The sequence below is a fragment of the Ailuropoda melanoleuca genome, chromosome 13, assembly GCF_002007445.2.
Source record: "Ailuropoda melanoleuca isolate Jingjing chromosome 13, ASM200744v2, whole genome shotgun sequence".
In the NCBI taxonomy this organism is placed as follows: Eukaryota; Metazoa; Chordata; class Mammalia; order Carnivora; family Ursidae; genus Ailuropoda; species Ailuropoda melanoleuca.
In genome coordinates this window covers 70,412,273-70,429,947 of record NC_048230.1, presented here as the reverse complement: position 1 = coordinate 70,429,947, position 17,675 = coordinate 70,412,273, and the positions used below count along the sequence as shown (strand labels likewise).

The 17,675-nt window shown below is 47.4% G+C and overlaps 1 protein-coding gene across 1 annotated transcript in view; it reads left to right on the top strand.

The window, feature by feature from the left end:
- Nucleotides 1-3,030: 3,030 nt before the first annotated feature.
- The window catches only part of EFCAB8 (EF-hand calcium binding domain 8), a 67,210-nt gene continuing 52,565 nt past the window's right edge, over nt 3,031-17,675 (top strand). Inside the window, exons 1-3 of the mRNA XM_034640131.1 lie at nt 3,031-6,957; nt 9,203-9,254; nt 11,596-11,749. Of these exons, the coding sequence (XP_034496022.1) occupies nt 6,851-6,957; nt 9,203-9,254; nt 11,596-11,749 (313 nt within the window). The 5' untranslated portion in view covers nt 3,031-6,850. The remainder of the gene's footprint in view (nt 6,958-9,202; nt 9,255-11,595; nt 11,750-17,675) is intronic.

The following is a 17,675-nucleotide window of genomic DNA, read 5'->3' as shown; positions in this document are numbered from 1 at the left end:
ACAGTGCTTGCTGGATACCATGGGGAGATACCCCCCCCCCGAAAGTATGTTTCAAAGGCAGTGAACACAGTCTGAATCTATGAAATAACCTGAGATGGTCATCATTTTCCCCTCCCTTTTAAAATTCTATGCCATGAGAAATGAGTTCAAAAGGAGACTTGCTACCATTTTCAGTATGAAATAAAGTTAAATGGGTAGGAGGTAGTTTCTGTATGATCTTTAGGTTCTTGCCACAATTGTGGTTGCTCTGTAAACCCAACTTGATTTTGCCTAGGGTTAAATCCATATTACTTCCTCTAGATATTAGCGGTATGGTACCTTCTTTGAAATGTTGTGCACCTTCAGAAGGAATTTGACAGCCCATGTGTTGGCAGTCTACAAGAAGATACATTCCTCCAGGTGTGCTTGGAGTTGTTGAAGATACTATGGGGTAATGCCAACTGAGAAGTTGCCTTGGAAGGAGTGAAGCTGATCCTGTGTGTACCTCTGACCTAAGTCTATTGATCTTGTTCTTTAGCCTGAGGCCTATAAAGTCTTGATAGGACTAGTTCAGGTTAGGTCACAGGTGCAGTTAACTTGAATAAGCTGCTTGGTTTGCTTGGCGAGTTCTTGGTTTGCTTGAGGAAAGGTAAACACATGGGTCCTCTGGTTGGATTGGGATTTATGATTCACTCAGGCTGGTGATCCTCTAACTAATGGGCTTCAGAATCACCTGGGGAACTTGACTGACATATTTCTAAAGTTCATCTCCAGAAATTCTGGTTTGGAAGATTGAAAATCTGCGTTTTCCTGTGTACCTCAGGCGACATGGGCTTGATGTAGCCCTCAGACTTGTACTTTGGCCTTACATACATGCCTACAAGTTCAAGTCTGATTCTGACGGGGTAACATCAGATTTGAGTCCTTGCAGGCCCCTCCTAACTTTGTGACTTCTGAGCTGATTGATCTCTTTTGTTCTGACCTGCAAAATGGGGATGGTGGTGTTGGCTGAAGTGCCTCGCTCACTGGGTACTTGTTGGGATCAGAATGAGCTGCTAGAAAAAGCAGCCACAACGTTAGAAAGCCCTGCATAGTTTCTTCAGATCAGCTGACATTTTCTAGGATTTCTAGATCTGAAAAGTTTAGAACAGTGTTTTTGTATCCTGAAAATTCAGGAGGGCACTGCTTAAGATAGGCTTCTAGTACTTTGTAAAAGAAGTAACAAGTTCCTTTATTGTTTCTTTTTCAGCATGGTAGTGGTATTGAGATTTTCAGACCATGATTTTCATCCTGTTTTTCCTGAGGGAAATTGAAGTCTAAACACACATTTCACCATTTTCTTTGAAATGAAAATTCAGTGATTGAATAATTCAGTTTCATTAATTTAAAAACTTGTATTTTCTTCAAGGTGTACTCTCTAGAATGTAATGTGGTGTTGGACAGGAAGCAGCTTTGCTATAACTGAAGTGACTCTAGAGAAGTTTTTCTTTAAGGAATATTTTACAAGGTTTGGTATGAGGAGCTCCTTTTGTGATGTTTACCACAGTTCACCACAGTCCACAAACACAAGCTAGGCTTTAAGCCGGATGAACCTGACAAGATTAGTGAGGGTGACCCACATCTGGCTGGTGTCAGCAGAGGGCATGGAAGTAGAATTAATGGCTCTGAACCACACTGAACCTGAGCCTGTGGTCAGTGTTGATGGAAAATTTAGGACGATGCCAGACTTTTGAGTTCACACAGTGCAGGTTAGCCACCAAAGCCTAGAACTTTGTAGATGGTATCAAGAGAGAGATTTAGGGGCGCCTGGGTAGCGCAGTCGTTAAGCGTCTGCCTTCGGCTCAGGGCGTGATCCCGGCGTTCTGGGATTGAGCCCCACATCGGGCTCCTCCGCTGGGAGCCTGCTTCTTCCTCTCCCACTCCCCTGCTGTGTTCCCTCTCTCGCTGGCTGTCTCTGTCAAATAAATAAATCTAAAAAAAAAAAAGAATTGCAGAGTAATCTGTCAGCAGTTTGCAGTTCCGTCAAGTCTTACCTTAAAAATTAAAAAAAAAACCCTCCATTTTCCTGGTTTATTTGGAGTTTTTTCCCTAGTCTGCAGGCATTGTTGGTGGGGATAAGCTGGGTGCAGGCGTGAGGAGGAGGAAGAGAAATTTATTCTTTTCACTGATGTCTTCTACTTTCAGTTCTGGTTGTAGAATGAGATTTGGGAAGTTGGTAGGTGTGATTCAGCCCATCTGGGTTAGTCTTAACAGAGCTGGCTTTATGGTTCTTCCTAGTTTCTGGTGGGGGCAGAGATGAGTTTCTAAGATTCAGCCTTAATGTGTGACTCACAAAATTGCAGTGTAGACTATTAAAGTTAAGTCCAGGGTGAAGCATACAAGTGGGTAGACTGTATAAAGGGAGTGTGTGGCTAGAGTCCTCTGACATTTACCAAAACGAACGAGGGAGTCAGTGTTGCTGGCCAGGGGCCAGCAGTTGAGACCACAGTCCTCCTCCAGGCCTGCATCCCGGGTGTCCAGAGCACAGCTTTTCATTGGCTCAGTGGGGAGTGGACCCAGGATGGTTTCCCCAAGATCTCTTCTGGCCCAGAGAGAGTTACTTAGGTCTGTGAAAACCTAACAGGATACTGGAGCAGAAAAGAATGGAGGACTGCCTCGTTCTGGCAAATGTTGCCTCTGGGGCCAGTTTTCATCAGGAGAGGGATGGCTTTGGTTCAGAGAAAAGCACAATTTTTCGCAGCATCAGCTACATACACTTTGAAAAAAATTCTCACTGAAAATGAAATTGTGAAGTGTACAACTTCTGTGTTTTAATAAAAGTTTTGACTCTAGGGGTACCTCGGTGGCTCAGTTCGTTAAGCATCTGGCTCCCGATTTCAGNTTTTTTTTTTTTTTTTTTTTTTAAGAGAGGGAGAGAGAGAAGGGTGGGGAGAGGGAGAGGGAGAGAAAGAATCCCAAGCAGGCCCCACACCCAGTGCGAGCCTGATGTGGAGCCCGATGTGCGGCCCAACATGGGGGCTCCATCTCACAACCCCGAGATCATGACCTGAACTGAAACCAAGAGTTGGTCACCTGAGCCACCCAGGTGCCCCTCAGCTCAGGTCTTGATCTCAGGGTTGTGAGTTCAAGCTGCGCATCGAGCTCCGCGCTGGGCATGGAGCCTACTTAAAAAAAGTTTGACTCTGAAAGAGGGAGCTTTGACAGGACAAGTGACAAATGGTTCAACACGTGTTTGGCTGCAAGCTGCAGGGAGAGCCTTGCTGATACAGCAGTCCTGCCTTAGCTGCAGGGGATACATTTCCAAGACCCCCAGTGGATGCCTCAAGTGGCAGCTAGTACTGATCTCTATATACTACGTTTTTTTCTATACAGACATACTTAGGATAAAATTATAAATTAGGCACAGTAAGAGATTAGCAACAACTAATTAAGGAGCAAGTGGAACAGTGTCCTGTAATAGAAGTCAAATGAACGTGGTCTCTCGGGATCTTAGCGTACCCTCCTTCCCCCTTCTTGTGGTGATGTGAGATGATGAAATGCCTCTGTGCGGAGGTGAAGTCAGGTGAATGACGCAGGCGCTGTGACGTAGTGTTAGGCTACTGCTGACCTTCTGCACATAGGTCAGGAGGAGGAGCATCTGGCCGCAGGTGGCTGCGGGCGACAGAGACTGCGGAGAGTGAATCCGGGGGAAAGGGGCCTGCTGTACGCCCATCCCCGAATCGCCGCGTAGTACAAGACTCTAGGCATGCTGCATCGGGATCTGCGGTGGCTTACCCGAGTCAGGCTTGAGGGACCTGCAGGTTCCTTTCCTGCCTGCATTGCTCACCAGTAGCTGTATCACGTTTGTTTTCATAGTCCTCACAGGGGGCCCTGTTGATGTATTTTGAAGTAGTTCTAGTGATTTTAAGGTCTGTCATACCTCATGGTCATCTGGATTTTAGCATTCTAAAGGTTTCTAACCCACTACCACCTTTTTTTTTGTATTTTATTATGTTTTTCTATAAAATGATGCGAGAGTTAAAGTGTAATTATATATGACTGCTGTTTTTAGTTTAAAATTTAAATCCTGCATGGTTGAATGGAATAAACTATTTGTGTTTTTTACAGGTGGCTGTAGGCTATCCCAGCTTGCCTCTGTGTGCCCCACCCTCCCTATTAATTTTAAAGGCTGAGAGAAGAAATAATTCAATGTTGAATGAAATAAAAATAATTTTAAAAATTTTCTAAGAATTTCTAATTCTGTGATTTAATATTTTCCCCCTAGTCTTTAAGAAGTCTTTTTCTTTTGAGGGGAGGAGGGGGGTAAGTAGTTACCGAACCACATTGAGAATGTCTTTTTTCTTGAATCATGGTATTTTGAAGTCTTTGGCATTTGAACCTGCATTAAGGATTTATTTTAGCGAGTGTGAGAGGGGTGGAGGGGCAGAGGGAGAGAATCCCAAGCAGACTGCCTGCTGAGTGTAGGGCTCAACGCAGGGGCTCCATCCCACCACCCGTGAGATCGTGACCTGAGCTGAAATCAAGAGTTGGATGCTTAACTGACTGAGCCACCCAGGCGCCCCAGGAAGAGCCTTGTTTTAAATGTCATGTGAGTGTGGAGTAGTTGACTTCAACTAAAGGTGTGATCTTGATCTCGATCTTAATCTTCAGGGTCCTCTCCAGTTCCAGCAGTCACTGACTTCCCTCTTGTTTATTCATGTTTGAAAAGGTAAAGCCTCTCTTCTTGGCAGTCAAGTTGCATCTGAAAATTGCTGACAAATTGTATAAAGCTGAAAAGGATACAAGTTTTGGGTTTTCTTAAACTTTATTTGAGGAATAATTGACACATGTAATGAGGATACAAGTTTTGATGTTTTAAAACCCACAGTGGTAGAGCTGGAGAGGACACTGTTGACATCTCTGCTGAGCCGAGTGGAGGTGCCATCCCTGGAGCAGTTTCTTGATCTGTCACTGCAGCCCTGGTTCCTTCTGGCAGCAGCCCTGGCGTGTCTGCTGTTAGGGACCAGAATCTTCTTGGGATTGGCGGGGGATGCCTGAACTAGTCTCAGGTAGGACTTTGAGCTCTTTTCTAGAATTATTTTTGGGCAGAGGTTGATCTAGGAGATTTTACTTCCTTAAATTTTTTTTTTTAGAGATTATTTATTAGAGAGAGTGAGCATGAGTGGGTGGGGGGAGGGGAGGCAGAGGGAGGGGGAGAAGCAGGCTCCCTGCTCAGCAGGGAGCCTGACTTGGGACTGGATCCCAGGACCCTGAGATCATGACTGGAGCCCAAGGCAGATGCTTAACTGACTGAACCACCCAGGCGCTCCTAGAAGATTTTACTTCTGAACATCTTCCCTCCCACTTCTGTTTTTAGTTTTTTGGGTTTTTTGTTTTGTTTTGTTTTGTCTCTTGGTTTTTTAACCAAGTTATTGATGGTCATATTTTCACTCTTTTTAGGTGGGAGTTTTCTGAACTTTCTTCACCTAAAGAGTAGAATGTGTCTTAATATTTCCCTTTTTTTTCCTCATGTTTCTTCCCAGGGAAGGAGAAATACATTTATTATGACGAAATTTAGCATATTTTAGACTCATATCGAAAAATTGACAAGTGCAGGAACTGCTGTACATAGAAATGCTAACATTGGCCTGGAAAATGAAAGCCAAAAAATGAGTGGGAAATAGTTAAATGTGGAGCCATTAGCTTTCTTTTTTTTTTTTTCAGTAAATCTTTCTATATTAATACCTAGTTTAATAAAACTCATTTTAAAGACCTGTACTTTTTATGACATTTCACTGAACCACTCTACTTTGTTCTACAGTGTGACAAAACTGTGTCTCCATTGATGAAACGGGAGTAGACTTTTTTTTTGTATGTTGGTGTTGTCTTTGTGGTATAGATCTGGGGAGAATGTCTTGTTTGGTGGTAAATTAACATTTTGGCAGCATTCTAGGTCACGAAAGATGATTTAACCTGGGTGTCTTTAAACCTGGAATCCATGTCCCTGGTTGAAATCTTCCCAACGGATTTACCTTTGACCAAGTCACCCTGGTGTGTTGTGCCATGGACCAAGATTGAACAGTGCTGCATCTAGTCCAGGTCTCTGTGACGTTAGGTAGAAGGACCCCCATCCCCAATGCTCTTGTAGCCTTCCTCTTTTTAAAGAACTGGAGCTCACGCAGAGGACAGTATAGAGAGCTGCTGTGCCTTCCATGTCCCAACTGTGGGGGCCAGTTGGCCTTTTGGTTTTGGCGAATCCTGCTTTATGATAAGGCCCCCTGGCATTTTCCGCAGTTTCAGGGAGGTGGGCACTGTGCTGCTTGTGTCGTACGGGTCATGCTGTACTCATACCTGTCCTGTCTGAGTGTGCTGTAGCTCCTACCATTGCTGTAAGCTCAACTTCAGCAATAAAGAGGATGTCTCAAATTGGATGAAAGATGGCTGTGTAGTATGGTTTGTGGGATGGATTCTGATGTTCCATTTTGTGTTCTGCACGTGGAACTGTCTCATTTTCCTGGTTCTAAACGTGGCCAGCTGACTCTATGGTCAGGCGGAAGCCCTTGGAGTTCTGCAGTGACTTCATAGAGGAGCTCCTTGGGACTCAGGGACAGCGCCAAGATGTCTCAGTTGAGATGGAAGTCGAAAACCAATATACCTCTGTCACACGTAGCCAACAAGGTTACCTGGGGAGAATACATTGATTCAGGGTGAGTGAGGGTTTGGGGTTTAAGTTGTCTCCCAAAGATTGGACATGTGGGCCACAAGATGCATTTGCCTGCAACCAAAGACTGAACAGGAGGGCATCTCGTAGCTGTTTCCAGGACAGCTGTAACCGCGTTTGGCCTTAAATCATCTGCCCCTATGAATTCTTACACACTAATTCCTCAAACCAATGATTCTCTTCCCATCCCTAGCGTGCTCCCCTAGTAGCTGTTCCAACCTCTCTCCACTGTTTCCAGGTTTGTGGCGTGTCCCACCCTGCCATGTCCCCCAGAGCAGGTAAATATGAGGGAGTAGATGGAGGTCAATGGGGATGGCTTCTCCCAATCTTAACCTGTTCTCTAATTCTAGATAGAAATTTAATTCTTTTTTTTTTTTTTAAGATTTTATTTATTCCCAGAGAGCGGGAGACCGCGAGCAGGGGGAGGGGCAGAAGGAGAGGGAGAAGAAGGCTCTCCACTGAGCAGAAAGCCCGAAGTGAAGCGGGGCTTGATCCCAGGATCCTGGGATCACTACCTGAGGCAAAGGCAGACACCTAACCATCTGAGCCACCCAGCTGCACCTAGAAATTTAATTCTACATCTCAATTTTTTTTTCCTTCACTAGTAGAGAATTAGTATTTCTCTCTGCTTCTTTTTCTTCTTACCTTTTTTCGTGGGTGTCTCTTCCCTCAACCAATATTTTTCCACTTGTTTCAGTCCATGAACATACACAGAGAAGTGTGTTTTGGTGAGACACATACTTCTCACTCAAGAAACTTTCAATAATTTGAAACATTTAAAAATATTTAAATAGTTGTAAGAATGGTATAAAGAACTCCCATTTGTCCAGATTGACCAATTGTGAACATTTTGCTTTATCATTATGTATGTTTGTTGAATATTTGAGACTAAATTACATTGTACCCTTTTGCCCTTAAATACTCAAGTGTGTATTTCCTAAGAACAGGACATTCTTTTTTTAAAAAAGGTTTTATTTATTTATTTGAGAGAGCAATAGAGAGCACAAGTGGCACGGAGGGGCAGAGGGAGAGGGAGAAGCAGACTCCCTACCGAGCAGGGAACCCAGTGAGGGCCCTGATCCCAGGACCCTGGGACGTGGTCTGAGCCAAAGGCAGACGCTCAACTGACTGAGCCACCCAGGCGCCCCCATGCATAATATTCTTAACAGAAGTGGACCTATCAATCCACTCCCGCAGCTTTTTTCCTCAGTGACCTTTAATGTCTGTGTTCAGTGGCCTTGTCTTTTTCTTACCATCTCGGTCCACTCTGAGGCTCCCTTCCTCCTGTCTTTTGTGTGTTTCCCCTCCTCTCCCTATCCCTTAAATGTAGCCAGTCATCAGATTCAGGCCCCGTATTTCCAGGTATTTGTTTCTCATTTCTAATTAGACAGCCCAGCATCACACGCATGAAGCCATTTTCCCTCCTTGCTGCCTTTCCTGGAAATGTTCCTGGCATTTCCCTCAGTTATTCTGGTTCTTGGCTTCCAAATCTCCTTTTGGGTCTTTTCTCTCCTTTGGTTTTTACATCTGAGCTGCCGCCAAGACAATTTAGGTTGGGACACTGTTGGCCAGTCTTCAATCTCCCCTCCACTTATGCTGACGAGTTTCCATAATTGCCCTTCATCCTGCTCAGACTCCCCGGCAAAATACAAGAGATTCTACATTCTGCCTCCATTTTTCTTTCCTCTCTTCTCTCCCACTGTTCCTCCCCTCTCTGTACCCCCAGGAGCCCTTTTGTCTAGCCAGGCTGGCTCATTAACTCTGTACCCTGCGCCTGTCTGGGACTTGACTCTTTCCTGGCCATTCCCCTGCCATCCTAAAAAGCTCTTTGGATTCTTGCTGGTGAGGCAGATTGACACTCCAATAACCCTAACTAAGTGCTGTCTTCCCATCTTACATGGAGGAGCCACTGACCCGGTAGAAATATGTCCTTTCTGTTCTCAGAGTAGAACACTCTGGACTGGACCTCTCCCACAGTCTCATGTGATCCCAAGTTGCAGTGAGGAGGGTTCTGTCCGCTCTCCCAAAGAAGTCCTGTCTCCAGGAGCACTGGAGGGCAGGTGGGGAAGGGAGGACGTGGAAAGTAGGGCCATCCTTCCCCACCTCTGGACCGTGGGTTTGACCCTTTGGACATGTGCCTGCCCCTGGACCTTATTTTCCCAGTATGTGAATTGTAGTTGGTCTCCTAACTGTATGGCCTCCAAAGCCCTTTTGAATTCTATAGAAAGTGTGGCCTGCTTTAGGAAGGCTCTGACATTAATTTGAGAAGCCCCAGGGCGTCAGTAGGACAACTCCTTCCCACCAGGGGTAAGAAGGCTCACAGGGATAGGCTTGAGAGAAGCTTCCTGCTGGAGGAGCTTCTGGGGAAAAGGGGCACTCATCAAATGCATGCTGTGGGTGTCTGTGAGTACAGGGCAGCACCCCCCCCACCCCCGACCCTTTTTTCCAGCCTCTTATGACCTAGCTAGGTCAGCCTCCCACATGGTCTTAGAAAGTTAAAGTGACCATGACTCCCTATTCTAGGTCAGGACCAGTGTCTTCCGAGGACTTAAGAGAGAGCCCTCAGTCTCAAAAGGTAAGAAAACCATTAGAGGTTGGTAAAAGGGAGGGGCATTCCAGAGCTGCCCAGATGTCGCTCATCAGCTCAGAAGTCTATCAGTTATTAGTCTCTGCACCAGGGTAGCAAACTCAAGTATTCACAAGGCCATGTAGGTAAGTTTCCTTTGCATGGCAGCAGGCTGCTTTTCCCTTTTAAAGCATTATATTGGCCAAAGGCAACAAATCTGAGGCTATCAATTTGCAGTCTCTACAGGGACTATCCTTAATTTTGTACAGCCAAGTTGTAGCAATGGTGGGATAGGCTGTACAAATTACCCTCAAGCCTAAGATAAGTATTTAGTGTCCATTGTATGCTTGGGGCTGGGGAATAGAGAGATCATTAGTACAAGTTAAATTAGGATTAAATTAAGATAAACTAAATATGCCCTGCCTTCAAAGAGCTCACTAGGAGATAGGAGTAATAACAGGAGTGATCATTGATTGTGTAACTCAGTCTGCTGAGCCTGCCAGCGTGTTCGGGGCTCATTTAGGTACTACTACAACCCTGCAAGGTGGGTACTATGGGTCTCTCTTTTGCAGATGAGACACGTGTGGCTCAGAGCAGTGATGTGATATGCCCAAGGTAAATTAGCTTAGAAGTAGGGAGCTAGGCAGAATTCTCACCCAGAGCTCTGGGACTCTACAGCTGTGTGTTTCCCATCACACCTTGCTGTCTACACATACAGACAGACATGCACAAGTATCATGCATGCGTAGCAGATAGGAACAAAAAGTTTGGGAGCATGGGGTTGGCAGGGATGACTGTCACCTGAAAGTTATGGAAAAGCTCCTTGGAGGAGGTGTCATTGGAGCCAGACTTTGAAGAGTGGGTAGGAGTTCACATCAAGGGGAGATGGTCTGCATTGCATAGAGGGAACATGTGAGTAAAAGTGGAATGCTTGCTGTGTTTGGGGATGGTGGGGAGCAGCTGGTGTGCCTGGACCATAGTGTGTGCATTGAAACTAGAAAGACAGGCCAGGGCTACAATGCAGTTGGCTTTGAATGCCACACTCAGGAGTGGGGGTGGTGGTAGTAACCTGGAAAGTGTCAGAGCTGGGATAAAGTTATAATCAGATTTGTCTTCCAGAAAGGAAGGATTGATCCCAGTATGGGGAGGTGAAGGGGAAAGGTAGGCCAAACTCTGGTCCCAGCTAGGGGACATGCTTGCACTTGTCCCAGCACAAGGCCATTGTTTGGAGTGGGCCAGGGATGGGGGTGGAGCAGGGGTTAGGTGTAGGAGTTAGGATCACAGTAAGAATCAGTAGGTGGGACGGTAAGAATGCATAGGAGGAGAAGGGAAGAGCCAAAGACGGTGCTGAGATGTCTAATCTGGGGCCTGGTGGCTGTGGGAGTATTACCTAGCTCAACTGTTGGGCTCCAGGGAGGCAGATCTTCACTGTGTTCACTCGTGTATCCACAGTGCCTGGTGCTCAACAAATGTGTATAGACCATGAGGGAATGAACAAAAGTTCACAGGAGGATGGGCATGCTTGCTTGTTTGGTGGGGTTGGGGTGGGGAGAGAGAGCCATCCAACTTCCACCTTGTCTTTTGGCTTTTTGAACCGAAGTCCTGAATGCTCAAGACCCAACTCAGTGCATTTCCGTGAGCAGCAAACTCTCAATAGTTATCCCACGGTCCACTCTTGGCGTCCTTTGGGGGAAGCAGCCTTTGATGATCTGAGCCTTTCGTGACCTAAAGCATTGTGCTAAGTGTGTGTAGGGGCTATGGGGAGGAGGCATTCATTGTTGAGGGCTGGATAGGGCAAAGTAGTCTATGGGGGGGCATGGGGAGACAATGGGAGAAGGAAGCGGAAAGCCCCTGTCAGGGGTGTCTGCAGCAGCTTTGGTGTGTGTGCAGGTGATCTGATCTGACCCTGACCCAGGTGGGGGTTCTGGGATGCTCAGGACCAGATCAAATTGGCTGGGGAAGATGGAGCTGGATTCCTTGGGGTCTTGAATTCTGAGCATTAAAGATTGAAACAATACAGTTGCTGAACAGAAGCACCTTATAAATTGGAGTCCTGGTCTGTGTGAGGTGAGACCTTGGCCATGTCCGCGAACCTCGCTGAACCTCAGTCACGGCATCTGCAAAAGGAAAACAGTAGTGAGCTCCCCAAAGTCAGGAGAGACAGTCCAGATCTTTCTTGGTCTCCCTAGGTCTAAAAGTGGTTAAGATTTATTCGTTTGCCTCACTGTAACCCTATATACCCTGTCCTCCCCCCCAAAGAGTCTCTATTTCAATAAGATGTGCTTAGAAATGTTCAGCGCAGGCAATCAACCCTCTTACTCCCCGGTTCTTATAGTCATCTTTGTTTTAGGCATCCACCCCAGGTGGAGTCCAGAAGAACGAGGAGGTTCTTAGCTCCCCAGCATCATCCGTCACCCTTAGCCAACATGAATCTCAACTGTTTACCCCGCTACACATGGCCAAGATGGAGAAAATATTTGAGGATGACAGTGACTCGACCGGAGGTAAAGGTGCCTTGCGGGTTCCATTTCCGGTTTTCTTGGTGTGTGTAGGGCTCAGATTTGACAAGCAGTTTTTCATCCAGTGTCTTTAAACTTTTAAAACTTTCTGTCTTTACATAAATATTGTAAGCATATCAGAGACTATTTCATGCCTAGAAAAATAATACCCCTAATCCAAGCACCCAGATGTAACCACTGTCAGCATTTCGGTATATTTTCTTCCAAACAATTTCGTATGTGTGGTTTATTATCTATTGCTGTGCGACAATATTCTTGCATGCTTAGTGGCTTAAACCACACATTTATTGTCTCACAGTTTCGGTGGGTCAGGAGTCTGGGCATGGCTTAGCTGGCTCCTCTGCTCAGGGTCTCGCTAGGCCGGGGCTGTGGTAATCATCGGGGGCTTGCTGGGGAAAGGATCCACCTCCAAGTCCACTCAGGTTGTTGGCAGGATTTAGTTCTTTGCAGCTGCAGGACTGAAGGCTTCGGTTTCCTCCTGGCTAATGGGCTGGTGACTGTTTTTAGCTCCTACAGCTGCCCACAGTTCCTGGCCATGTGGGAATCAGCAACATGGTGGATTTCAAGGCTCAGGGTAGCCGGGCAGATCGCAACTCCAGCAAGATGTATGCTACAGTCTTATAAGTATGCAATTATGTACACATAACCCACACATCCTGTCACCTTTGCCGTATGCTCTGGGTTAGAAGTGAGTCACAGGTTCTGTTCCACTCAGGAGGAGGGGATCATGGGAAGGCATGAACACCGGGAGTGGACATCCTGGGGCCACCTGAAGTAACTCTGTGACAGATGGCTATGTGTGTTTTCACGTGTCGTAATTGTATTAGGTATGTAGCTTCAGACCCTTCTTTTCCTCTTGATCTATAATACCTTTTACGTATCGTGTGTGGTCTTCCAAACCATCATTACCCATGAACACAAGTGCATTCCTTACGGGTGGGCTAAGCCATTCCCCCACAGTTGGCTATTTAGGTTTTACTGAGTTTAAAGAACACTGTGAAGAACATCCTTTGTGCATCAAACTTTTCCTGTCTTTAGAGCTTAATTTTTCTCCTGGGGGTGATACACATCAGGTCAAACAATAGGAATACTTAAAGGCATCTTTGTTTGTATCCACTAGACTCCGAGTACCAGCTCTGGGGGCATTGCTCCTTGTCCCATTAATTTGAGTTTTACGGTCATACCGCGATGTGGGCAGGAAAGAGTAACAGATCCCCAGCTCACAGATAAACAAAGTGAGGGCGGGGACGGTGGGCGTGTGTGTGACACGGAGATGAGACAGCTTCTAGCTGGAGTGATTTGGTGTTGGTGTTTGGTCTTGGAGGACCCTGAGTGTGCCAGCTTTGACCACGTTTTTATCGTGTTTGTGTTTGAGTAGGCAGTGTATTCAGGCAGTTCAGAAGTCAAAACGTACCTTTCCCATGATACCTTTGTGGCATACAGAGAACATGTCTCCTCCAGCCCGGCCCGCGCTGCCCAGTTCTGCTCCGTCAGGTTATGACTGCTTTCAGTCTCTGGTGACCTGGAGATGCTCAGAAGCGAAGTGATCTCTTCTCCCTTTTGTATGCAGTGGCAGCCTGTCGTCCACGCTGTTCTGCACCTCGCTTCTTTCCTTCAGCTTTACTGAGCTACGATTGACAAATACGTTTGTAACATATTCAAAGAGTACACCATGCTGAATCGATATCCATGTACATTGAGAAAGGATCCCCACGATTGTCTACTCCTGCTTTTAAGAAAAGTAATTTCTATCAAGTTTCCCCTTTTGCTTTTTACCTGATGTGTCTTGAAATATTTCCATATCAATGTAAAAAGAGTTTCCTCATTAAAAAAACCAAAAAAACAACAAAACCCCCCCCAAAAAAACTGGCCAGGTTTAAATGGAGGAAAGGAAAATTCACCTTTCATTGATACAGGGTAAAGGAAAAGAGGATCATTTTTCTCTTTCAAAAGTCTTTTAAAGAGGTGGATCATGGGGGCGCCTGGGTGGTGGAGTTGATTAAACATCCAGCTCTTGATTTTGGCTTAGGTCATGATCTCAGGGTCGTGGGATCCAGCCCCGCATCGGGCTCCGCGCTCAGTGGGACATCGGCTTGAGATTCTCCCCCTCCGTCTGCTCCTCCTGCTTGCACTCTTTCTCTCTCTCTCTCTGTCTAAAATAAATACATAAATCTTTAAAAAGTGGATCATGAACATGGCTCCATAGCATTTCTTGAGAACCCTGACCTGACCATCCGTGCCTGTCTCGGAGGGAAAGGGGAGAGGCCACTTGTCTATTCTACAAGTTCCCTTTCGGGGCCTTAGTTTTTTTTTTATTTGTTGATTGGAGGTCTTTGAGGAGGGTCCGTGGTTCTTTGTTTTGTTTTAAAGATTTTATTTTAAGTGATCTCCTCAGCGGACGTGGGGCTCTTATAACCCCGAGATCAAGCACTAGCTGAGCCGGCCAGGTGCCCTGAGGGTCTCTGGTTCTTTTTTTTTTTTTTTAAGATTTATTTATTTATTTGAGAGAGAGCAAGAGAATGCAGGGGGCAGGGGCAGATGGAGAGGGAGAGAAAGTCCTAAGCAGACTGCACCGAGCACAGAGTTGGACACAGGGCTCGATCTCCCGACCCTGAGATCACACCCTGAGCCAAAACCAAGAGTCGGACACTCACCCAACTGTGCCACCCAGGTCCCGGGTCTGTGGTTCCTAGAGGGGAGTGCCCATGCCTCTCCTGGGAGAGATGTGTCCACGTGTCCCTGGCCCCCACCTCCAGGGCCTGCCTGGGGGCGCTTGCAAGCTGCTGGGGTGGGGATCGAGGGAGAGCCACTGAGCTGGGGTCCCTGCAGCCCCAAGCCTGCGAGCCAGTGTGGCACCGATCTTCTGCACAGGCAATCCTGAGGGGACATGGGGGGCCACATGCCGAGTGTACCCCCACTTTCACCAGCCGACATCTCATCAAGCACTGCAGGGCAGCGTAAGAATCAGCGTTGGTACGGAGCTTCGTGGGTTAGCAAGTCCTCTGTCAGATTTGATTCAGTCGTCACAAAGCCCTGTGGCTTTCCATGTGACTTTCCATGTGACTTCACATAGGAGGGCCAGACACTAACGGCAGGCCCAAATGCAGTGGTCCGGGTGCCCTGATACGGAAACTGCTCTGTGGGCACCCCACACCGAGTGTAGCACTTCAGATCCAAAGTAGATGAAAGAAGGCCCCTTCTGGGAGACCCAGGGGCATGACCATGCAGTGCTCGTGCTTGGTGACTGTGCTCTAGGAAGGCAAGCACTGTGGGGCACACACATGTCCCTCCCTCCACCCCACCCCCCAATGGCAGGGAGGCTAGGAAATATTTTCTTCTTAAATATTTTAAATACTGCATTTATTTAAAAAATGTTTGTAAGTATATAAAAAAGTAGAGGTAAACAGTCCATAATCCTACATCTTAGCATTACAAAGAAAGAGAAAGGTGACGTGGGAGTTTCCCAGGAGGAGGAGGGGAGGGCAGTTCTCAGCAGAGGAGAGGTGTAGGGCTGTTGCTGCGCTGGGAGGAGGAGGGGTGTCCTGGGGCAAGGCTGGGAGGGAGGCAACCACAGACAATGTGGGTGCATTCAGGTCAGGAGGGGCCCTGAGCCCCAGTAGTGGGTCTGACAGGGAGGTGACACATCTAGAACTGCTGGAGAAAGGTGAGTGTCTTGGCCTGGGGGGACTGGCTCCCCACATGACCACCGTACAGAGGGTAGTGGACATTATCGTGGAGACAAGGGAAGGCTTCTGGTTTCAAATCCTCCTGGTGCCATTGTGTGTTCTTGGCAAATCCTAAACCTCTCCGTGCCTCTGTGTCCTCATCTGTAAGGTGGGAAGAATGACAGTACCTTTCCTCTAGGACCACAGGATTCTTTTTTTTTTTTTTTTAAGATTATACTTATTTATTTGATACAGAGAGAGCGCACAGAAACAGGGGGAGCAGCAGAGGGAGAGGGAGAAGCAGGCTCCCCACTGAGCAGGAAGCCGATGTGGAGCTTGATCCCAGGACCCTGGGATCACGACCTGAGCTGAAGGCAGACGCTTAACCGACTGAGCCACCCAGGTGTTCCTGGACCGCAGGATTCTTGTGAGGTTTCTGGAGGGAGGACACTGGAAACCCCCCTCAGGTCCTCAGCCTGGGTGACTGACTAGATGTGATGCCATTAGCAGAGATGGGTGAATACGTGAGGTCACTCAAGGAGAGTGTCAGAAAAGCAAGGAGACAGTGATGAGAGGAGTTGAGGCACAATACTGAATGACAGGACAAGGCAGGCAATGGAGCCTGAAGGAGACCAGAGTGACCAGTGGGGTCACTGCTTGAAGGCAGGAGGCCCCGAAGGCAAGGAAGGGTCTGAGGTCTCTGGTGGCTGAGGAGGGTGGGCTGGCACAAGTCAGGGAGGGGTGGGCAGAGGGGGTGTCCAGTGCTGGGTGTTGGAGAGAACATGTGGGGGTGGGGGGTGGGGTGCAGGCAGAAGAGAGGAGGGCGGGAGTGAGGGTGGACCTTTGTCTCCTGAGGAAGGGGCCCAGGACCACCCAGGCTGGGAAGAGTTGGCTATCAGAACACCCCTTTATCTTCTGAGCTAGAAGGGCAATAGTCACGGGTCGTGAGATTGAGCCCCATGTTGGGCTCTGTGCTGGGTGTGGAGCCTGCTTAAGAATCTCCCTCTCCCTCTGCACCCCCCCCCACCCCACTTGCATTTGTTCTCGCTCTTTAAAAACCAAGTGTAGAATGACTGGCTATGCTCAGAGGCTCAGGGAAAGGTGGTTAGAGAGTTCACCCAGTGTAATTCAGCAGTGCAATACTATGCATCTTCACATGTTATTTTTTTCCATATTCCGTATTACGTATCCCTCTTGAGAGGGATTTGTTCATTCAGCGCTGCACAAAGGCTTTTTGGCTCCTGGCTCCCTCCCAAAGGGAAGGCTCCGTGTCATGGACTGCCATCCGACTGACACCCGACTCTTAACGTGGAAGGACCAGGTTGCCGGGGTCAGCCTTGGGCGCTACCCCGTGACCTTGGGTGCATGACCTCACCACAGTTTCCTCACGAGTCCCTCTCATTAAATGGTCAGTGTGAATAAACACAGAGAAGCACCCAATATCATCGCATCCACATCCTAACACCAACAGCAGCATTCAGGGAACAAGCGTGTGCCCTGTGCCAAGGACCCAGTCACGGAGGGCACAGGCTCAGCCTGCACTCACAGAGCTCACAGGCTGGAGCGGTGACAAGGAAGGTCAAGGGTGACAGTGGAGCCAGGTGGTGGGGTAGGGGGCCTCCCTAGATAGTCCCCGGAAAGGCTTCCCTGTGGAGGGGACCAGATGGTGCAAAGGCCCTGGGGTGGGAGTATGCCTGGTGGTGTGAGAAACAGTGTGGGGACATTATGGCTGGAGGCAGGAATGAAGGAGATGGCAATGGGAGGTGAGGTCTGAGCAGAGCCAGGAAATGCACAGCCTTCAGACTGTCGTGAAGATTCCAGATATTTGGAGGGGACTTTAGAAGCACTTTTTGTAGATTGTGATTATAAAAAAAAAAAAAATCTAGGCGGGGATATTGGCCCTTTGGCAGACAGATTCCCTTATGGTCACAAAACCCAGCATGGGGAGAGTATCCCTACCCTCTGCTCTTCTCCCCTCCCCAACTTCCCCTCCAGCCAAAGTTGGCATTTTAATTTCCTTAATTTTTTTTATTTATTAATTTTTTTTAAGATTTTTATTTATTTATTTGACAGAGACAGCCAGCGAGAGAGGGAACACAAGCAGGGGGAGTGGGAGAGGAAGAAGCAGGCTCATAGCAGAGGAGCTTGATGTGGGGCTCGATCCCATAATGCTGGGATCACGCCCTGAGCCAAAGGCAGACGCTTAACGACTGTGCCACCCAGGCGCCCCTTTATTTATTAATTTT